The sequence below is a fragment of the Physeter macrocephalus genome, chromosome 7, assembly GCF_002837175.3.
Source record: "Physeter macrocephalus isolate SW-GA chromosome 7, ASM283717v5, whole genome shotgun sequence".
Taxonomy (NCBI): Eukaryota; Metazoa; Chordata; class Mammalia; order Artiodactyla; family Physeteridae; genus Physeter; species Physeter macrocephalus.
Window position 1 is genome coordinate 34,704,595 of NC_041220.1, and position 23,117 is coordinate 34,727,711.

The 23,117-nt window shown below is 46.7% G+C and overlaps 1 protein-coding gene across 1 annotated transcript in view; it reads right to left on the minus strand.

Annotated features, from left to right (window-relative positions):
• FHDC1 (FH2 domain containing 1) overlaps nucleotides 1–22,261 on the minus strand; it is a 44,544-nt gene extending 22,283 nt beyond the window's left edge. The window contains exons 1-7 of the mRNA XM_028492551.2: nucleotides 21,331–22,261; nucleotides 20,844–20,951; nucleotides 20,350–20,457; nucleotides 19,191–19,334; nucleotides 15,327–15,945; nucleotides 4,878–4,939; nucleotides 4,105–4,207 (exon numbers count right to left, since the gene is read on the minus strand). Coding sequence (XP_028348352.1) covers nucleotides 4,105–4,207; nucleotides 4,878–4,939; nucleotides 15,327–15,809 — 648 coding nt within the window. The 5' untranslated portion in view covers nucleotides 15,810–15,945; nucleotides 19,191–19,334; nucleotides 20,350–20,457; nucleotides 20,844–20,951; nucleotides 21,331–22,261. The remainder of the gene's footprint in view (nucleotides 1–4,104; nucleotides 4,208–4,877; nucleotides 4,940–15,326; nucleotides 15,946–19,190; nucleotides 19,335–20,349; nucleotides 20,458–20,843; nucleotides 20,952–21,330) is intronic.
• Between the last annotated feature and the right edge of the window lie 856 nt (nucleotides 22,262–23,117).

Here is a 23,117-nt window from a genome sequence, read left to right on the forward strand (position 1 = left end):
ACAACACTTTATGGTCAGGAGCACCTTAAGACTGCTAGAGTTTGTAGTAACCTATAAAAGAAAAGAATCTGAAAAAATATATATATATATATACTATACTTCAATTAAAAAAAAAAGACTTCTAGATTAAAGCTGATAGGCTGTCTTTGAAGCTACCTGTTCCCAGTAAGCACTTACCACTTTGTTATGTTTTATAAAGCTTTCTCTCTTCCACCCCCTGGATTATGTTAGGTGCCCATAAAAATAACCTAAGTTTTAAACCTCTTGAAAAATAGGAAATAACAGTTCAAAAACACAGAGGAGGGGTATTTGCAAAGATCCACAAACTGAAATATCTGCATCAAAATGTAACAGTGCAGATGCACACCCCAGATACCCTGGTATTAAGTCTGGGCCTTAAGACTACAATTTTCCCCACAATGGGCAGAAAATAGCCATTTGTAGAATTGTATTATTTCCCCTACCTTTAGTGTCCCAAATTGAATTTTCCATTTTCAACCTTACTAAATTTAAGGGCAGATGGAACTTCTGCATTAGCTAAACCCAAACTAGTGCCTAGTTTCTGAACTGAGAAAGCCACAGGATGAATTCTGGTCCCTCCTGAACTAGAGTCTAGTGACTCACCATATATGGGCAGGGGCAGGGAGGGGCCGTGCCTTTATATAAGACCACATAGGTAGCACGGGCAAAACTCCTGAGAATCACAGCACGGTTTCCTGTCTGAAGCACAAGAACAGGTCATGCTAAGCACACTTGGTAGATATTTCTATTAAACATGTGCTGAACTGTAAATGAACAATGATTAATTGCCTTCACTTACATAACGAGTGAAAAATGCTTATGGAGTTCAAGAGAATGGTGATACTAAAGATAGTATATGATTTAAATGCCATGTGTACAGTTCTTAATTCCATTTCAAAATGAGATTTATGTTCATTAAGAGGGATTACTGTGCCTTCACAGAGAGGAAGGTAAAAAAGAGGGTGGACAGACCCTATAATTATTCTGCATTCTCATCATCATCAAAAAGCATTTAGCAAACGTTGTTAGGCATCGTTTCCTTGGCTGAGCCAAGGGACTCTCATTATGACCCGGCTGTGCCTGGTTTCTGCCTTCACAGCAAACAGCGTGCTCCTTAAGACTCACACATTCCAAAGGGCAGGCCTCCTTCATCCCCTCTAATTCCACTCACATGGCCTTGAAACAGCAGGGTTTCCCACCAGCAGACCCACCCAACAGAAGACACCGGGGCTTCCTCCTCCCAGGAACAGAGAGTAAACGAACAAGGTAAGAATGAGGTGATAAAAATATCAGGGGAGGCGACTCAACTTGCTGCCATGGCCAGCAGTTCCGCCTCCAGCCCTGCATCCCTGATGCTGACTGCGGTAGGGTACCAGCGCCAAGAGGGCAGGGCTCCTTCTCAAGCCGCCTCTCAGGGCCCAGACAGGGAGCATGCTTTTATTTCTGAGTCTACCTTCTCCCTCTGCAAGTTTTAATCATGAGTTTGAGGCAAGACAAAAAACGTGCCAGATAAAAGTTTTGTGGTGAAGGGAAGAGAACGTCGGAAAACAAATTAACCTGGGGTTAGCCTGGCAGCTGGGCCGTTTCCGTTCATCAGTTCAGTGTGCTGATAAGTTGACATATTATGAGTGACACTCACACCAGTACTTCGTGAGAGCGGAGATGACTCAAGGCTGGCCTGAAGTGAGGCGGGGTTTGGGGAACTTTTGCCCTTCCTTCCTCAGAGGGCGGTGGTGGAGTGCGGCCCAAGGAACTGCTCTGGGGTCAGACAAACCAGGTCAAACCCACCGCCCTCGACAGCCCGTTAGTCACGTGGCACTAGACAAGCTCTATCTAACCTGTGTGGGCCCCAGTTTTCTCATCTGTTAAATGAGGAATAGCTTACAATGTCACTGTGAGGATTAAATGAAACACACACACACACACACACACACACACACACACACACACCATGGGTGTGATTTATTGACCTTCTGTGTGCCTCTTCTCCATCCTCTGCCCTCTACCCAGGACTGCAGGGTAGGTCCTGCGTCCGGGTGGGGCCGGGCCGCCCAGCACTGCCAGTCTGTCCCTGCAGTGACAGCGGTCAGGAGGTGGCTCTCTCCGCTGGTCTGGGGAGGGTGCTGAGCAGCCCTGAGGACTGTCAGGGCGCACCTACTGAAGGAAGCTCCCAGAGGAGCCCGAGGGTGTGCTGAGCCGGTAATGTAAACAAGCAGGAGTGTGATGAGCTAGTCAGATACTCAGACCCCGGTCACTCCGGTGACCCTGCAGGGGGAGGGGGAGGGCCTGGCCCAGCGGCTGGGAAGGCAGTGCAGGACCCCGGGCATCTCGTCTCTGGGCTCAGCTAATCGTCTGGGGGTGAGAGAGTGCCTCGGAGTCTCAGGGCAGCACTGGGGTGGCTTTTAGTCATCACGCCCTTAACAGCCTCTTTCCTCTGAATTATATCCCACAGACAACGCAAGAAACAGGGTTCTTTAAAACACGAGAGGTTCGACAGCTAAGCTGCTTCTTTGAAAGATGCCTTAGTCTTCCACAGGCTTTGCATTTTTAAATTTTTTTAATTTAATTTTTTAATCGCCTCTGATTGTTAAATTCGGAAGGAAGGTATTAAGGAAACCGCATTTAACCTCCTGCCTCTTCATGGCACGAAGCTGGCAGCCTCCCTCATGCCTAACTCCCATTTAGTTGGAAATTTAGAGTTCCCTTAGGACGGGGTACCAGAGCAGTCCTAAGGAGGAAGCATGTAAAATGCCCAAGCGGGGAGAAGATTTCCAGAGCAACTAAATCTTTTTGAAAACTCAATTCATTAAACACTATCCATCCTAATAAAAGATCTTGAGTACACCTGAAACTAACACAATACTGTAAATCAACTACACTTCAATTTAAAAAATACATTTTGGAATGCCCATTCTTTACACAAAAGATTAAGGAGTGTTCAGTATATAGGATCCAGGGTAAATTTTGATCTAATGTACCTTTCCCTCAACTCTTTAAGACCCTTTACTAACATTAACAAATGCCATTACTTAATCTTGGCTTTGGTAAATTATAATTGATTTGCAAACAGAAAACCCGAGGTGGAGAGAGCAGCTCAGAATACGTAAATATCCAGTTACCCCTAAAGACCCTCAGTTTGGCATTGTGAGTTTATCACTGATGGAAAAGAAAAAGCACAAATACATTTCTCTTGTTGTTATTAACGGCACTAAAGTCAAGTTCCATAAATTATGTCTAGGAAGTGGAGAGAGATCGGGGAGGGAGGAGCCAGCAATATGTGTAAAAGGATAACTTACACTTTTTACTTTATAAGGCTCTGTATTATTTAAATGTTTACAAGCAAATGTATTCGTGTAACTTCTTACTGAAATGTTTAAAGGGTCACTTCTTCAGAAATAGACAGTATCACAATTTTGGAAGGTTTTACAAAACTGTTTTTCTCTTTTTTATGCTATCAAGCTCCTAATCATTCATAAATTCAGTTAATTCAGTCCAAAAAAAATCAATACTTTATTTATATTGTGGTACTATATTGCTATCATAGCAATCCCCACCTTTTAATAAATTATATAGACAACATTTATTAACAATTTACCTATCTCTCCAGTTTTTAGAGCATCTTTATTCAAAAGTGGTGTTTTTTTTTTTAAAGTATATGTATTATGAAGCAACCCCAGGTACACCCTAGGCGAAGATCATCCTTAGATGACAGAAAAGGGAACTAACATTTACTGAGCTCCCATGTGCCAAGTACCATGTTAGATGCATAACTAGGGCTGAATCATCAACAATCCAGTGAGGTAAGCATCATTATCCTCATTTTACAGGTGAAGAAACTAAAGTTCACAGGACTTATGAAAACTTGCCCAACTTTCTCAATTAAGGGAACAGCGCCAATTTAAACCTAGGTTCTCCAACTCGATAACCCGTACTCTTTCTACAGGGTAACTTTTAACTGGTAGGCGAGAAAACTCTGGCTCTGGGTAGGAGAGTGCCCTTCCCATGTGAGTTCTGACATTCCTAAAAATATTAAGCTTTTATTATCACTCCTAACATCTAAAACTCACACCCCAAATTCCTTACCTCCTCTGACTCTGGCAAAAGCTTAAGAAATTCGCGTAATGTCTCCGATCCATAATGCTCGCTCTTTCCTTGATGAATATCTTCCACAATGGACAGAGGAGACCTTGAAAAGACAATGATCAGATTCCCTTTCACATTGGCTGGAGTGCCAAAGAAACACAAGCCAGGGGAAATGAAAACAACCCCCCTCCACCCTCCCTTCCATCCGCCTCCTTCCCCGTCTGATGGGTGGTTTTGTGTCAGCGATCATAAGAGCCCCACTGCCAGGGAAAGCAGGGATCCTGATACACCAGAGGCCCCTTTCCCCAGAAAACCACCCTTGGGCATCCCAGAGAGGGCGAAGGTAGCAACAACCACTGGGTGTCTTCTCTGGGAGAAGAAAAGCAGTTCTGTGGGACTTCTGGAGCCAGAGCCCTCTCCTTTCCACGTGAGGACACATGAATTTAACACTGTTTGACTCACCCATCCATCCTCCACTCATGGAGCAACACCTCAGGTGCATTTATAAATTCCCTGACATGTCAGGCGTGGACAGATGCCCCAAGGTAATTCTCCCTGGACTCCAAGCCACCTGATTATGTTTTTATGGAGGAAAACAGCGGAAAGCGACACACACTTGGGGCCTCCTCAAGCCATGTGTCTAAAAACAATTTGAAAGTATGAGGGATGGCTTTCCCTCGTTCGTTAGAATCTGCGTTTCGGCTCACAACCACAGACTCTGATGCTGACAGCAAGGATGTGACTCAAGTTTCAAATGTGTGCAAAAATCTTACCTCTTAAACTGCTTTAGAAATATCCCAATGTTCATGCTCCGTTTTGCATCCAAGATAGTAATCTGGAAAAAAAACAAAGACACGTAAGATTAGTAAAGTATGACTAAGAAGAGTTGGAGGAAAGAGAATTAAAACCTATCAAAATACAACACCAATTTTAATGTATAATTTATAATGTATAAGGGAATTAAAGTATAATTCCCAATACGTAAATCTGGTGATTAACTGATGCACCTAATATAGTTTTATGAATATCAAAATACTATTATCTCCCCAAATTTACTTTCTGCAATCTATATTTCCTTAATGGTAATAATTACATATATCTTTTTGGGTATTTTTGGCTGAGCCATGCGGCTTGCAGGATCTTAGTTCCCTGACCAGGGATCGAATCTGGGCCTACATCAGTGAAAACGCTGAGTCTTAACCACTGGCCCGCAGGGAATTCCCATACAGATCTATTTTAGTATTGTATAATTTAAAATAAATTATATTAACATTTTCTAAATTTTTCAATTTCCTCTTAGAATAGTATAGCCCACATTTAAAACCCCTAACTTGGAAATAGATGTCTTAGCATAGCAAGAATCATATGAGATTTGAACTCTGAAGCTATTGCAGAGTGAGTCCCAACCCTGATTCAGGGATGTAAAAGGACCAACACTGTTATTTTCAGAAACAATAAAATTCTTAATATTTTTCTAAAGAAAAATTTTATTTTCATTGGGAAAGAATATGTATGTCCAGTAGCCCTTTTAGGAGGAGGTAAGAAAGCGTCCTACACTTTATTTACTCAGAATTTAAAAAGGAAAACTTTTGTGCTGTATTTTACCAAGTCTAAGATGCGTTGTTTTTGGTTTTTGGCATATGAATATCTCTGGAATCAGGATATGTCTTATAATATATGGATCATCTTTGATTTAATAAAATATGGTGGCTATTCTAATGTACCATCCAAACCCAGATTTTGGCTGCAATAGATTTAAGCTGTTCAGAATTACAGTAGTCTCCCCTTACCCACAGTTTCAGTCACCCTAGGTCAACAGAAATCTGAAAATATTAAATGGAAAATTCCAGAAATAAACAATAAGTTTTAAGCTGTGTGCTGTTCTGAGCAGAGTAATGAAATCTGAAATCTCACGTCTCGGGACGTGAATCATCCCTTTGTCCAGCGTATCCTGCCCGTTAGTCACTTAGTAGCCACCTTGGTTATGGGGTTATTGTCACGGTACCACAGTGCTTATTCTCAAGTGACCCTTATTTTATGTAGTAATGGCCCCAAAGCGCAGGAGTAGTGATGATGGCAACTTAGATATGCCAAAGAGAGGCCGTAGAGAGCTTCCTTTAAGTGAAAAGGTGAAAGTTCTCAATAAGGAAAGAAAAAACTCGTATGCCGAGGTCGCTAAGATCTACGGTAAGAACGAATCTTCCATCCATGAAATTGTGAAGAAGGAAAAAGAAATTCTTGCTAGTTTTGCTGTTGCACCTTAAACTGCAAAAGTTAGAGCCACAGTGCGAGATAAGTGCTTCGTTACAATGGAAAAGGCATTAAATTTGTACAAGATATTTTGAGAGAGAGACCACATTCACATAACTTTTATTATAGTACATTGTTATTGATGAAATAAAAATTCGTATTCTAAGGCAAATCAAGGAAAATGTAAACATAAAAAATTTTCTCTGCCCTTTGGCCTCCTCTTTCCCCTCTACTGTGCATTGCGTATCTGCCTTATGCATCGACCAAACCTCCCCATCAGCAGAAATACCTGCTCAACCATAAAAAGCAACATTCTCCTGGCATCAACAAGATAACTCCTTAGGAGATAACCTTCCTTCTTAATCTTGTAAGGGGCCACCATGACCTATGACCCACTATTCGCTTTGTACGGGTAGATCTGGACTGTGTAAACTGTCAATAATACGTCATTTAATGCACAGTCCTCTGTCTCAAAAATTTCTACAACTGTGCTTTGACCTCTAATGGGCGGAACAGTTCTCAGAGCTTTCTGAGAGTCTGTTCCCGGGTTATAATCCTCAATTTGGCTCGAATAAAATTTTCCGTCTGGGCTTCCCTGGTGGCGCAGTGGTTGAGAGTCCGCCTGCCGATGCAGGGGACACGGGTTCGTGCCCCGGTCCGGGAAGATCCCACATGCCGCGGAGCGGCTGGGCCCGTGAGCCATGGCCGCTGAGCCCGCGCGCCCGGAGCCTGTGCTCTGCAACGGGAGAGGCCACAACAGTGAGAGGCCCGCGTACCGCAAAAAAAAAAAAAAAAAAATTTCCATCTTTCTTAGATCAGCTGATCCATTTTTGTTCGCTGACATTATAGTTGGTCTATTTTATTATTCCTTATTGTTGTTAATCTCTTACTGTGCCTAACTTGATAAATTAAACTCATAGTTGCGTATGTGTAGGAAAAAACACAGTACAGATCTTCCTCGACTTACGTCCAGATAAACCCACCGTAAATTGAAAATACTGAAAAATGCATTTAATACACCTAACCTACCGAACATCACAGCTTAGCCCAGCCTACTTTAAATGTGTTCAGAACCTTTACATTAGCCTACAGTTAGGCAAAATCATCTAACACAAAGCCTATTTTATAATAAAGTGTGGAACATCTCACGTAATTAACGTGATACTGTACTGAAAGTGGAAAACAGAATGTCTGTCAGTGTATCGATTGTTTGCCCTTGTGATCGCATGGCTGATGGGAGCTGCTGCACCACCATTGCCCAGCATCACAAGAGGGGCTGTACCGCAAATGGCTAGCGGGGTAAGATCAAAACTCAAAATTCCAAGAACGGCTTCTACTGTATGCCTATTGCTCTCACACCATCATAAAGGAGAAAAATCTTAAGTTGAACCATCATGGGACCATCTGTATATATAGGGTTTGGTACTATCCACGGTTTCAGGCATCCTCTGGGGGTCCTGGAACGTATCCCCCGCAGATAAGGGAGAACTACTGTAACAATTTGGAAGGGTTTTATCAGACTAAAATTTAGACAGAATCTTTTTTCGGGGGTGGGTATTGTTAAATACAGAAGCCATTTCTTTGGAAGTAAATATTCAGGATACACGGAAGAAAGATAACCTTAAAAGTCCGCAATTGTCCCCATTTGTTTTTTGGAAAAGGGAGACGAGCTAAGTAGGAATGTTGTTATAAGGCTCTTTCTTTCCAAAAGTATGTGATACACTGTGAACAAAAAAGAATCAGGTTTCAGATTAAATTCCCGATCTCCGGGCCTGCTTCTAAGTTTATAAGAGGCAGCAAGTCTGTTAACCAAAGTTAATGGGACTTCCTGGCTAGAAGGTTAAATTTTTACAAGAGTATGGTTGCCTTCTTTTGAAGACTAATCTTAAACAATCACATTATTTACTGTCCTAGGGGTTTATTTCATGTTAACACAATCACCTGCCAGCCATAAACTAAACTCCCAAGCTAAAAGGACAGACTCCTTATTGGAATCCTACCCACGGATTACAGTTCAAGTTCAGTGTAAAGGGAGGGGAGAGGAGAGGGGAAAGAAAGGGTGAGAATAAAACCTGTCAAACTTAACATCCTTTAAGAGGAAAGCTTTTACCAAAGAGAGGAATCTAAATTTAAGACAGAAACTATGTGCTTATTATAATTCACAAATTAAAAAGTAGGAGCATGTGCGTTGATCTGGCTATATATATATATCCGAAGAGCTTTCTCTGCACTCACTTCTTTCCAGGACGGGGGGAAAAACTTTTTATATTTTTTCATTAAATTACCACCTCCTGCTACATTTAACCCTTGACGGCAGCACCCTCCCCCCCTCCACACCCAAGCCCCACCCTCATCCTCTTCACCCCTCAACCCTCTGGGACTGTGTATCCTCAGCCTAGATCCATAGCTATTATTGCTGGAAAAGTGTGGAGAAATTACTGTTATTGTTCCTATTTGACAGATAAGGAAACTGAGCCTCAGAGATGTCATTTTATACCTGCCCCAAAGCAATACTGAACTGAAATGCCCCAGGGTCTCTCTGGTTCCTGTTCACTCTAGTTCCTGTGACTTTCAATATTGCTGCGGATATAGGCAAACAGAGAAGTAGGGAAGGTTCCCCACCAGCCCAGTATCCACGTTGGGATGCTTCTCTGGGAATGGGGGCAGATCTGCAGAGAGCCATCCACGGGGCCTGGCCGAGGCCCCTGGTGACCCCAGAGTTGTATCTGTGGGACGAAGGCCAGGACTCACGTTCTCACCAGCTGAGACGGCCGCCGGCTCAGGCTGTGGGGAGCACAGGGGACCACGCCTGGGGCAGCAGCTGTGTCACCAGCGAGGAAACTCGTCACTAATTTAAGGGAATCCAGCAATACTCCTAAGGGAAAACCTGGGCTGGCCATCGCTGAGCAGCGTAAGGGGGAAAACAAAGCCCAGCACCTCCTCCAAACCACAGGAAAATGAGACAGCTGATAACACTGCAGGGACAGTGCCCTTCTCTCCGGGCATCCTCAGCTCTGCCCAGTGCACGGGCAGTCTCCTCTCAGAGGGCATCACACTCAGCCTTCTAAAGCGGTGTTATTACACAGTCCTTTAAAGAGGGTTATCACTACATGTGTAAATTAGCTTATCTTACTTCCCAAAGGCTTGCCGGCAGTTCAGACGCCCAAGCGTGTGCGGCTAGAGGTGCTTTTGAGTCACTCCCAGGAGCGCACTCCTCGCGGACTGCACAGGCGGAGACAAACAACCCTGGGAACAGGGGTGAACTGACCCGGCCCCTCCCTCCCCACCAGTTCAGTCAATCCGTATCTACTCTTCTGGACACCGCAGGCCTGCTGAGGCGGGTGTACTCAGCACGTACAGAGCTCATGGCCTGTCCCATTAAAGGCCCACCCAAGAGTTATGCCATCCCCGGTGAACAGGGGAGCAAAGACGTCAGGCGATGTGCTCAGCTCATCCACCGCAAAGACGTCGCACCCGCTCTCGTAACAGTCTCCCCACAGGCTGCCAGGCGGTGGGGCTGTTCAGATCCCTCTGAGGCACTGAAACAGCAGTGCTGCACGCTCAGGGAAGCAGGTGAATGGCTGCACGCCCGGCCCCACCTGTTCAAACCTCCAAATCAGCTCTCCTCCTTTTCTTCTTCTGCAATTTTTGCACTCTCACCCATCCACCACAAAATCTGCCTCCCATATTCGTTAAAGGAAGAAGGAACTTTTCTTTTTTTAGTTGTGGTAAAATACACACAACAGTTACCATCTTAACGGTTTTTGAGTGTACAGTTCAGCGGCAATAGGTACATTCACACTGCTGTGGAATCATCACCACCGTCCGCCTCCAGAACCCTTCATCTTGCAAAAACTGAAACGCTGTCCCCATTAAACACTAACCCCCCACTTGCCCTCCCCACCCCGTGGCAGCCACCATTCCACTTTCTGCCTCGGTGAATCTGACTACTCTGGTACTTCATATGAGTGAAATCATACAGTATTTGTCCTTTGGTGACCGGTTTATTTCATTTACCGTAATGTCCTTAAGGTGGAAGGAGAAATTCTTAAATCACTCTAGCTTCAGTTTGTCAAAGGAGGCTTCCTTACCTACTTAAGTAACACTAAACAGTAGTTATTTCAATCCTATGTCAAATCTGAAAAGCAATATTTTAAAAATCTTCCTGTATCCACTAATATAGAAGACTTAGCTTTTGGGTTTTGATGGTTTTTCATTCTTTTTTTATTTTTTGGTTGGCTATTCATTGGGAAATGTCCCTCCCCCAGCTCTGAGGAAAAAAATGATAGTCCAGTTGAAGCTTTTTTTTCCCTTTCAAATACTCTACCTAGGTCTTTAGTTCTCAACTGAGCATGTCTCAGAATTCCAGAACATTCTGGGACCATAACAAAAGTTGACAAAGAATGACTGATACCTGAATTACTGTGTGGGAGAATAACATTACTTTTCATAAACTTAGAAAAACCAATCTTCCTTCCTTCCTCTTTCCTGTCCTCTCTTTTTCTAATAAGCAATTTTAATTATTTCTTATGTGGTATAATTAACTAACACTAATTGTAATATTACCACAGACACCATAGTGAATGACCTCAAGTGTTTCAATGTTTGCATTTTCTTTTTCCTTTTTAAATTTCAGTTTTATGGAGGTATAACTGACAAATAAAACTGTAAGATATTTAAGGTGCCCATCATGGTGATTTGATATATGTATACACCATATGCTTGTATACATTCCCTCCATCACCTCACATATTTACTTATTTATTTATTTATTTATTTTTTGGTGAGAACAATTAAGTTCTACTCTTTTAGCAAATTTCAATTACAGAATACAGTGTTATCAACTATAGTTGCCAGGTTTCACATTATGTCCTTAGACACTATTCATATTACTGTGTTTTCTCTGTGAACCCCTATTTTGACTTACCATACTGATAGCTTATAAGATAGCCCCTTTGCTCCCTTGGTTCAGTTCTGTTAGTTCAGTTTACTTTCTTTGGAGGATACCAAATGGCTAGGGCTGTCCTTGCCTTGAGAGCATTTCAGACTCTGTAGGGAGGCAAGGGTAGCCCCAACTAACCAGCTCCGAGGGACTGAAGAGCAGCGCTAACAGATGAATGGGGGTTTCTCAAACGTGAGATCACCAAACTCGGAAAAGAAGGTGGAGTTTGAGTTGAACCTCTTTATTATTATCCCCAGTAATACCCTTTGTTATTTCTAATTACTTTACTAAAGTTTATTATTGTAACATCTGTAGCTTCTTCAAGTTAATTTTTGTCTAGCAAAGATACAAAGATAGTATTTCATAACCTTTTCCCCCTTTCCTACATGTTCTAATTTACTATTTTAGATGTTGTTCTCCCTAAATTCAGCCATTCCCAAACCCAGCTCTTCCCTGTCTCCCAGTAACTTCTTCCTTAGTAGTATAATGGAACTTATCTGCAGTGCTTTATAAGCCCTTTAAAGCCGGAGCCAACCGCATAATGGCAGGCCATTTCTGTAGGAGGTTATTACATTTCGAGGGAACATAATCTGATCCGTGGCATGTTTGAGCCTTCAGAATTATGAGCTGTGTGGCAGCAGATGGGAAGGCCATGTTTCCAGGCTCAGGATGGGTCCCTCGGCCAAACATGCTATGTATGTATTCTCCAGTCCACAGAGTTTCAACCCTGGACTCCACTTTCTACAGAGTGAATTGGAAGATTTATTACTGGTCCATGTTAGACTATCATTCTGCTGCGTTGTAACTTCTTTAAAGAAAATCTAATGAGGGAAGAAAACAGCATGTACTATATTCTTTTACCAAAAAAAAAAAAAAGTATATATAATACTTCTAGCCGTGTTGGAGATAGCATGAAAAATGGAAACTAATTCTGGGTAACCCTCTGTGATGTGACAATATTATCTAATCTGCCCTTAAATCCACCCACCTACACTACTTAACCTACCTGAGTACTGAGAAGTTGAAGACTTAGATTATCTTATGATACACAGTCATGGCGATTTAATTTTTCTTTCTAGACTGCTATCTCGCAGATTAGAACCTACATGTGTTAAAGATATCTGCACACCCACCATTCACAGCAGCATTATTCACAAAAGCCAAAAGGTGGAAGCAACCCAAGTGCCATCAACAAATGACTGGATAAACAAAATGTGGTATATACATACAATGGAATATTATTCAGCCTTAAAATTCTGGTACATGCTACAACATGGAGGAACCTTGAGGACATTATGCTGAGTAAAACAGTCCAGTCACAAAAAGACAAATACTGGGACTTCCCTGACAGTCTAGTGGTTAAGACTCTGCTCTTCCAATGCAGGGGGTGTGGGTTCGATCCCTGGTTAGGGAGCTAAGATCCCACATGCCACGTGGCCAAAAAAAAAACCACAACTCTTCTGAAACTCTTAAATGGTTCCTTTAAAAAAAAAAAAAAAAAGACAGATACTGTGTGAGGTACCTAGAGTACTCAGGTTCATAGAGACAGAAAGTAGAAGGGTGGCTTCCAGGGGCTGGGGGGACGGCCGGGAATGGGGAACAGCGCTTCAGTTTTGTGAGATGCAAAGGATTCTGTGGATGGATAGTGATGGCAGCCTTCCAACAATGTGGATGTTTCTGTGCCACTTGAACTGTACGCTTACAAATCGTTAAGAAGGTGAATGTTATGTTATGTATATTTTACTACCATTTAAAAAATAATTGTTCAGTTTCAGGTTTTTTCTTTTTTTTAAGTTAAAGAAAAACAAACAAACAAAAAGAATAAAGAAATGTACCTAGGGTGGACAGGGGCAAAAAGAAAGATTCTTTTTACCTGAATTTTAGATCTGGCCTAAGAAATGGACGTCTCTGCTTCTGCCATAGGTGGGAAAAGATGCCACACACCCTGCCGGTTCCTACCATCAGTGGGTCTTAACCCCTCTTGAAGTCACTAACATAAAGCAGCAAGTTCCACACAGCCCCCTGAACTATCACTGGCCAAATAAATGTCCCCAGTTTATAAAGGACACTGCCCATTCTAACCTGGTCAGCTGCCTCCCCAGGAGCATGATCAGCCAGACCCCCTTCTGTGTGTGACAGGGGCCTTCCTGAGACATGAGCTCCGCCTCCACGCACCCATCCACTCTTTCTTTTAAAATGCTTCAAGGCCAGTAAGTAGAGCTAGGAAACAATGGTGAGCATGACCTACTGTCCAGCAAGGAGCCTCTGCTGGAAGCTGGGGCAGAGGCCAGTGTACTAAGGAAATGACTTCTTGCCCTTTCTGAGACTGAAAGGACGCCCTGAGAAATAAAAGGCCTTTGCATAAAGGAAAGAGCAGGGAAAGCCAGGTTCAGCACAGGAGGGCACTAAGGATGTCCTGAAGACTTCCTCTCAAATCATCTCACAGCTTACACCTAATTCTAGTCCTAGGGTTCTCCACATTTTATAATAAACGGACTCTTGGCTATTTCAACAGGGGACCATACCGCCAGCTTCAAGGGCCCCCAAGTGAATTCCTGAGCCAGACAGAGAAAAGAGGTCAATACTGTCAGCTCAAGAATTCAATAATGCAGAGAGCTGCTACTTCATTCCAGAGCCCTGCCTGCCCACTCTCTTATCTAGTCAGCTCTATCTTTGACCTATTTTCTCTGCTCCTTTACAAGAGATTAAAAAATGATGCATTTCTGTTGCCCCCCCCCCTTTTTTTTTGGTGGGGGGGACAGCATTCTTTTCTTTTAACCCCGGTTTCCTAATGATTTCTTCTAGCAAATAGAGGTTTCTTAATTTACTTTCATGTTTCTAGCCAGAGCGTACTTAGAAATGTAATTTTTGACTCAGTTTCTATGATGTTCGGTGACCTGTAGCTCTGAAGCCATGCTTTCACTTACCTTCTTATAACTTGCTAGCTTTATTTTCTTTTTTTTTAAAGATTTTTTCGATGTGGACCATTTTAAAAGTCTTTATTGAATTTGTTGCAATATTGCTTCTGTTTTTTTTGTTTTGGTTTTTTGGCCACAAGGCACGTGGGATCTTAGCTCCCCGACCAGGGATCGAACCCGCACTCCTTGCATTGGAAGGCGAAGTCTTAACCACTGGATCGCTAGGGAAGTTCTAACTTGCTAGCTTTATAGTTTCCTCAAAGTAACACAGTTCCTGTTCACTGGAAATGTGCTTTGCAGAAAGTCTATCTGAAAATAGCTTTATGCTTTGGTTCTCTGGAATCTGTTCCACAATGGCCAACACTTAATTCAGAGATCCGAAGAACGAAGGCCACCTCACAACACTTGCGGAAAGAAAGCTGGAGGGAAAAATAAAGATAAAAGTCTAAGGATGGGGGCTTCCCTGGTGGCGCAGTGGTTGCGCGTCCGCCTGCCGATGCAGGGGAACCGGGTTCGCGCCCCGGTCTGGGAGGATCCCACATGCCGCGGAGCAGCTGGGTCCGTGAGCCATGGCCGCTGAGCCTGCGCGTCCGGAGCCTGTGCTCCGCAACGGGAGAGGCCACAGCAGAGGAAGGCCCGCATACCACAAAAAAAAAAAAAAAAAAGTCTAAGGATGTACACTATTTAATGATGTTATTTAATAAAAGGCACGTTGTCTCAGAAACCTCCAGTTAATCTCAGGTAACTGAGTTCAGGAGCTCAGGTTTTTGTTTCAATGGCGACTCATAATACTGGGCTTCAGCAGAACTGCTCCACCAGGGGAAACCAGGCAGATGTGCTGGAGGCAAGGCGCTGCCGGCAAGCCAGGAGCGAGGCCTCCAGATAGCATGTTCCCCGCATGAGGTCACCATCCTCTGGGATGTCTGCCAGGATACGGCTCGCGTGCCTCTCACACTTTTTTGCTACTCAGCTCAAGCTCATCATTTCCAAAGCATGTTCACTTGCATTATCTTATTTCTCAGTGATTCTAGCAGGTTTTGAAATGTACACACGTCCCCAAACACAAAACAGTGCAGTGTGGGGAGAGGCATCCCTCCGTGGACCACTCTTACCTCTTCTCTGCCCTCCCTGAAGGACGAATTTAAAGGCCCTCCTCTCCCAGAAGGGGAAGACTTGGTGGTATTTTCTTGCTGCCCAAACAGCTCCTCGATGCTCTTTGTATCAATTTGGTAGTGATGCTGCTGCCTGGCTGCCAAGGTCCAGATGTTGGTTTTGCCACGAACTTGCTCCTCTGGAATGGTCTTCCAAAAAAAGCTCCTTATCCGCTTTTTCTTACCGAGGTGGCTGTAGCCGTTCAGGTGAGAGGTTGGGGGTAGTCCTGGTGGGGGAGGGGGGACCGGAGGCCCCCCAGGCAGTGGAGGGGGAGGGGGAGGAGAGGGAGGAAACCCTTCCCCTGAGTATGGGCATGGTGGAGGTGGAGGGGGTAGAGGAGGAGGTGGTGGTGGCGGCGTTTGCCCAATCATGAATCCAGCTGTCGTGGCAGTATTCCCATTTCCTTTATCACTGACCAAGGAGACACAATTCATAACGTGCATAGTACTGTTGCCTTCTAAGGAGATAATTTCTTGACCTTGGGGAAGCAGACACCGACATCAAATTTGTGTCATACTTTTCCGCCCGCTAGTCTGACGCCAGAGCAAAGGCAACTGCGTTGTGTGTCATCTTCCAAACCTGTGAAGATAAAACAACTTTAAAATCAGTGCAGGAAAACACGGCTATACTAGCGACTCCCTTCCGAGGCCAGGGCCAGTCCTCCGGAGGAGTTGGATATTAAAATCAATGAGGGGCCACACATCCAAAAGAGAACTAAAAGGGACTAATACTTTTCTAAATGTGAACCAAATTTTACTACCTGGAAATGCTGCCAAAGCAGCAGCAATAAATCCAACTTGGAAACCTTCCCTTCATCAATAAAACACATATTTACCAAGAACCTGCAATAGGTTCAGCAAGTACTGCTCACTTTCTGAACAAGCTACTTGTTCATTAACTGGCTCGTTTTCTTTGGGCAGTGGATCCCCAACCGCTGGGGAAATTACCCAAATGGCTGCAGCCCTAGTGACTCTGCCTTTTTCCGGTACGGACATGTCCCCTACCCATCAGTGGGTCAAAGGGCATCCTCCACCTTGCACATAATAGGCAGGGCATTCGGGGATGATAAAATAATGGCCAAACACCTTCCCCTGGAGTCAGTGCCATCCTCTTCTCCCTACACTTGGTGATGCTGCCCCCGCCCCGCAAATAGAGAAAAGAACGCCGGACATGAAGATAAAAGGTCCCAGCTCTAAATCAAGCTTTACTGCTTACAATTTTAGAAAGGGCATTTTGCCTCATTAGATTTGGAGTTTCTCATTTGTCAAATTAGGAGGTTGGCACTGACCTCCACAGTCACTTCCGATGCGATCGTTTTGGGTTCTGGTTCAGCTCTCTGGACCTTAACTCTCTGGAAACCACCAGAACTTCTCAGTGCCTCTTCTGCTTCTTCTGTGACACCCTCAGCAGAGGAGACACGCACACACAAGGGGATGCTGCCCGAATCACACCTGCCACAAGGCTACCCCTTATCCACTCAAGTCACTGACTTATCTTGGTGGCCTGTGTTTCTATTGACCTTTAAATGTTCGTGTTTGTTCATTTGTTGTGGACCTGATGTGAAAACAGGGGTCAAAATAACTACAGTTCTTCAGATGTGAGGACAGGTAAATGGAGATGTAGAAGACGGGGCCCCGTGTAGGCTTGGGGAATGAGCACCCCAACTATTTGGGTGTGTGAAAAGGGGGCCGTTTCGTCTAGGTCATAAAGGGTCACGCGGAGGGGCTTTTTAGACTGGACTCCTGAGAGGAATTATCTTTCTACAGCATTACTGTTCAAAGCTCACAGTTACACATCTTCATCAAGCAATGCAGAATTCTACAGGCGTGAATGGTCTGATACCACTAATTCAAATATTATTAAATCTTTTCCACAGAATCATACATAAAAGGCAAGACTGCCTTGGGAGTAAGAGGGGAGACTCCAAAAACAGGCTGCTTTTCCTCAGATTCCAGTTCTGCTACTTCTTTAGGTGTGCAACCTGGGGTGAGGTAGGTTATCTAACCTACGTTTCAGCATCCTCCTCTATACTATAAGCATATACCATTCCATTGGTTTGTATGAGAATAAATGAGCTCATACGTGTACGTCCTTACCAAGATGGTACATAGTTAGCCATTATTCACAACAACTGGTGTCGCAGGTACATACGATTTCTCTTTATTTTCACAGGCACTACATTTGCTTTAAAATACGTATTGGGCTTATAGGTAAAACACTAGGTTACCCTTGGCTACTAGAAACATACCTTTAATATTTCCATTCTCTGCTTTCTAAGTTACTAGGTTTGTGAGCTCTGTCCCTTTTCAATACTCAGTGATTGTATATTAAGTTATCTCTACATTACAAGAACACATGTTTTTATGAAACATTTAAATATTTAAGTTCTGAAAATTAAGTACGGGTAGAAAATAGCATTTCCAACTACTTACTGGATAATTTTTTTTTTTTTTAGCATTTTAACCACTTTTAAGTGTACATCAGTGGCATTAAGTACATTCACAGTGTTGTGCAGTGTTTTTTTTTGTTTGTTTGTTTGTTTGTTTTTGCCGTACGCGGGCCTCTTCACTGCTGTGGCCTCTCCCGTTGCGGAGCACAGGCTCCGGACGCGCAGGCTCAGCGGCCATGGCTCACGGCCTCTCACTGTTGGGGCCTCTCCCGTTGCGGAGCACAGGCTCCGGACGCGCAGGCTCAGCGGCCATGGCTCACGGGCCCAGCCGCTCCGCGGCACGTGGGATCTTCCCGGACCGGGGCACGAACCCGTGTCCCCTGCATCGGCAGGCGGACTCTCAACCACTGCGCCACCAGGGTAGCCCTGTGCAGTGTTATCATGGGATAATTTTTTAGAAAGTAAAACTGAAAATATTTATCCAAGCCAACTTACAGCTCACTTGAGATGCAACTAGCTTTTAAAAGGAGTTTTCATAATTATCATTAGGGGCATAACTAGGCTGTTTTCATGCTTTAGGCATCCCTAAAGCAAATGACTCACTGTCAATTACAGTTTATAGTTATATCTGAACTCTTCTCTTCTCAAGACTGTACAGGTAATCTTGACAGTTTATCCTTACATATTTTAAAATACTTCTGTACATGAAATATCTCATGTATAGAAGAATTGCTAATCCTCCAATTCACCTCCAATTCCAGATATGCTGACTTGTTTATAGATTATCCCTGTTAAGAATGGTGATAAGCTAAAAAAGTGTCCATCCTAGAAAGCAATAACTCATCCAGTGCTGCGTTAGTATATGCACAGCTGTGCCATTAAACCTCACAGAGCAAATGTAGAGATACTAATAAAGAGTGAAAAAGACTATGCCCTCCGAGGTCGTGCAACACTGTCTTCTAATACCAAAGCCCCAAAGCATGTGAGTCCTTTTGAGTATAGTCTGTTTTGCAGAGGAAGTACCAGATTAAAGCTTGTCAAAGTAAAAAGCGACACACGTTAGCTATGCATCAGCAGGATTCTAACCACTGTCACGTCTTGAGAAAGAATGTTATTTTAGAAAGTTAAAGGAACAAAAGAAAATTTACAACATTGTTCCTGGTATGTTGTCTGGCTAATTTTTTCCCAGGGTAACATACAAGGATCCTAGGCCCCCAACAGCTTCTAATGAATGAGTTCTCCAGCAATGATTAGCTAAGATGCTAATGCTTTCACTACAAGCCTCAATAGGGCTTTGATAGGGTTTCCCCCTTGGGCCAGGATTTCCAATGTCAAAGAGATGGCAGGAAAAAGAGAGTGCAGACACACATTCTAACCCTTTCCACAGTCTCACGAGATATTAAAACAGAGGATACACAAAGAATATTCGACTTACTGTGGCACTGTCCGCAGTAAAGATGCAAACGCACACTCTCCAAATATGCTAGGAGAACATAGGTGATGCAGCAGCCCCAAAGATGGCTGTTTCGCACAGCGGGCAGCTGCCGGCAAGGACAATGGAATTAGCCTTAGGCTGTATCTGGAAAATGTCAAGTGTCCCATCAATCTCCCCAGGGCAAACAGAGACAGGCCTGTATTTAACATCTCACCTACAGGTTGGGGACCTCAGCAGCGGGGGGGGGGGGGGGGGGGGGGGGGATGGCTGCTAAGGTTGACAAATGCCCAGCCCTGAGTAAACTGTACAGCTGTCACAGTCTAAGTCTCTGAAGATGAGAACTTCTCTTTGAGTCCCCTGGGTGCTAGTCATGACCCATTGGGGGTAAGTCCCAGTGAAGGCCCCTCCTGGGGAGCCTCCTAGCTCAGCTTGAGCATCTCCCAACTGTGTGGACTTTTAATAAGGGGATGCTGTGACCATGTACCTAGCCTTTAGCTGATCAGCAAGCAAAAAGTCTTAGAATGAGAAGGAGAATAAGGGTCTTCAAAGAAGCCCTGTGGCCCCTCCTAAACTCTCTTGCCTAAATAGCCAGCATTACTTTGTTCTTGGTGTCAGAAACATCGTTGAAGCTCTATTCTCTTCAAGGGAGTGGGCGGGAGGGAAGAAAAGGGTAAGTATGCTTCATTTCACAGTGTATTTAGGAGGAAAACATGTTTCTGAAAGCCAGTTTAGGGCTCAGAGCACTCCTGGAAAACGGTTAGTGGGGCCTTGTTGCTCAGCTGGTCACTCACCCCCTAGGTCAACAATAATCAGAAGTAAACGCCACCCCAGAAAAACCTTTCCCCTTGATTCCTGACATGTGTCACAACTGAGGTGGGATCAGGAAAGGCTGGCCCACACCCTTCTGATGACAAACGGGGTTTAGAGCAAGCCGGGTGCGGAGGAGAGGCAGAGGAACACACGGCCCTATTTTATTGGGGGGAGAAGAGAGGGTGCGGATGGGACAGGCCATTTTAAAATATGGAGTTTTTGCTCTCCACCAACTCACTGGGAACAGGCTCCTCCCCCACCACCTATCTTTCAAAACCTTTCTGGATTATTGAACACAGCACGTCAAACCCCACAGTCGAACCAGAGCTGGCAACATCCAACTCTTCACCTTGGCACTCTCGCCAGCAGTGGAAGAACCCAAGATGTTTCCAGTCCGCGCGTTTAATCTGCCGCCGCAAAATATAAACAGTCCAGAGATGCCCCCGAGCGCAACACCCTGGGAGCGGAGGAAAAAACGCCTGTTTCTGAATGTGCATTTTCAGCTTCTCTCAATGTCCCCAAACAAAGCAAACGGGCGCCAAAGGATGCTCTAGAGAGAGGAAAGGAAGCGCTCGCGACTCACTCCAGGAAGACAGACAAGTGTGGGTCAAGAGACGAGAGGGGGTCACAGACGGCCGAACAGCAGGCGCAGTTTCTGTGCAAACAGCTGTTTGAAAACGGACTCCTGGGTCCTGAAGAAACTCGGCGTGGGGGACACCGGGGGCCCGATTTCTTTCGCAGAGTCTGGACGCCCAACAGTTCCCTAGGTCTCTGCAGTGGCGGGCGGTCCACCGCGTCCTTACGCCCCCAACCCTCGGCCCGCGTCCCGCCCCAGCCACTCACCAAAGCGCCACCGGCTCGGCCGCGCGAAAGGCTCGGAGGGCGCCGCGTCCGTCCGAGTCCCCGGGGAGTCCGCGGGCCGCCAGCCCCAGCGCGTCCTTATCTGGGCGGCTGCGGAAGGAGTGAGAGAGCGGGCGCCGGTGCGCGGCCCAGACAGACGCCCACACGCGCCGCGCAGGCTCTGCGGCGGGGCAGAGGCGCGCGCCGGGAGGGGCCGCCGCCCGCCGCGCGAGGACACGCGGGTCCACGGGGCGGACGCCGAGGAACGGCGGGACCCTCTACCTCCCGCGGGCACCGGGCGCGCGCGCGTCTTCAGGCAGAAGCTAGTGGAGCGGCAGCCGCACTAGCTCGCCCCTCCCGGAGCCCCGCAAGGATCGCCGGCCCCGCCCCTCGCCTCGAGGGCCCCCGCCTCCCCCGCGGATCCCCGAGGCCCCGCCCCCTTCGCGGGGGCTGCCGAGCCTGGCTCCTCCGAGCGGAGTGGGGGGCTCACTAGGGAAGGTGTCACTGTGATTGAAGCGAAAGTGGGATCTCCCAGTTTGCGGGCTCCTACCCCTCCTCGAACCTCCGCGGCGACACCTCTCCTCGTCTGGGGTCCGGGTCCCGAGCGCCGGGGGAGAGAGCCTCACGGCCGCAGTGCGGAGCAGCCAAAAGGAACAGGGAAGAGCCGGCGAGAAAAACACAGAGGGGAGACTCCTGGTGTTTGGTCGGAGCATTAAACCGAGAGCCCGGTGTCCCCGAGCTGGGGCACCGAAGAGGCTGGAGGTGACCCGCCAGCCCACCCACTTCCTCCCTAAACTTCCACAAGCGCAGGGCTCAACTTCTAAGCTGAACTTCGCACGGGCAGAGCGAACGTGCCAGAGCGAGTACCGCCTTGTCCTCGGTCCGTATCACCCGGACGCGGTCCTGGCCAGCCCCGCACCACAGTTAGGAGGGGCAAGTCGTGGCTCCCCCTCTGGCCAGGGACCCGGCGCGGGCGCCCCCAGTTGCGCGCTCTTGGACGGGCGGGGATCAACTGGGAGCTCAGTTTAGCCAAAAGTCCTGGCAGCTAAAGCTAAATCAGCCGGCCCAGGTTTAACCCGGAGGAGGCCCGGTACCTAGCTGGTCCAGACGCGCGCGTCTTCCCCTCAAAGGACGGATAGCTGTCCTCTGCAGCCCGGGGAGTGCAGCCGCCAAAGTCGGGGGAGCTCAAACCTCCCCAGCCTTCCCGGTGAGGCTCTAAGGCAGCCGAGATTCAGTGCCACAGCCCTCGGTCCTGACGGATCCCCGCCCCCGGCCCTCCGGAGCCGAGGAGTCTCGGTTCCCGGGTGCCCCCGAGCAGCGACCGCCCTGCCTGGGCCGCGCGACTCACTCACCCGCGGCCGGCGCTCCCAGCGCGCGCTCCCCTTTCCCCGCCGCCCGCGGTCTCCCTGCGCCGTCGCCTCCTCCCGGGCCACTGCAGCCCGGGCTGCTCGGGGCCGCGAGGGGGCAGGGCGGCGCGGGGCGGGGCGCGGCCGCTGCCTCAGGTAACAATGCTGCAGACCAGGCTGCTCCCGGCGCCAGCTGCAAAGGGCAGCACGCCCTTTCCAGCTCGGCCCTTCCTCCCTCCCACCATTGAGCGCCAACATCGGCGCTGCGGCGCTCACCTTCACCTGCGCGGGGCCCCGGGGGCCTGGCAGCCGCCACCCGGCAGGCGGCTGCCAGCACCTGAAGGCTGGAGCGGGGCGGCCACCGGGGAAAGTAGGGGCGGCGGCGGGGGACAGAGATGTACGGACTGTGAAGAAGAGCTGGGTGTCCTGGTGGAACCAGCCAGGGGAGGCGCCAAGCTGGCTCTGAACCGGCAAGTGGCTCCACAAAGGAGCCTCTGCGGCAGCCTCCCCGACACCCTCTCCTGCGCACACGCGCGCGCACACGCACACTCATGCACGCTCCGCTCAAACCCCGCGCGCACACAGGCCACCCTCTGCCCAAAACACTCGTTTTTCCCTGGAGCAGGAGGCAGCATCTGGGTGAACTGTCCCAGCCCACGTGGCCGAGTCCCCGGCCGGGCCAGAGCTTCCCAAAGGTCAGCTTCTCCCTGGGACCTGCTATCCTGCAAGTTTGTTACTTTTTTCTTTTCTTTTCTTTTCTTTTCTTTTCTTTCTTTTTTCCTTCCTTCCTTCCTTCCTTCCTTCCTTCCTTCCTTCCTTCCTTCCTTCCTTCCTTCTTCTCAATGATGATGGTAACAGAAACCTTTCAGTTATATATAAAAGGCGCGGGGCGGGGCGCGGCCGCTGCCTCAGGTAACAATGCTGCAGACCA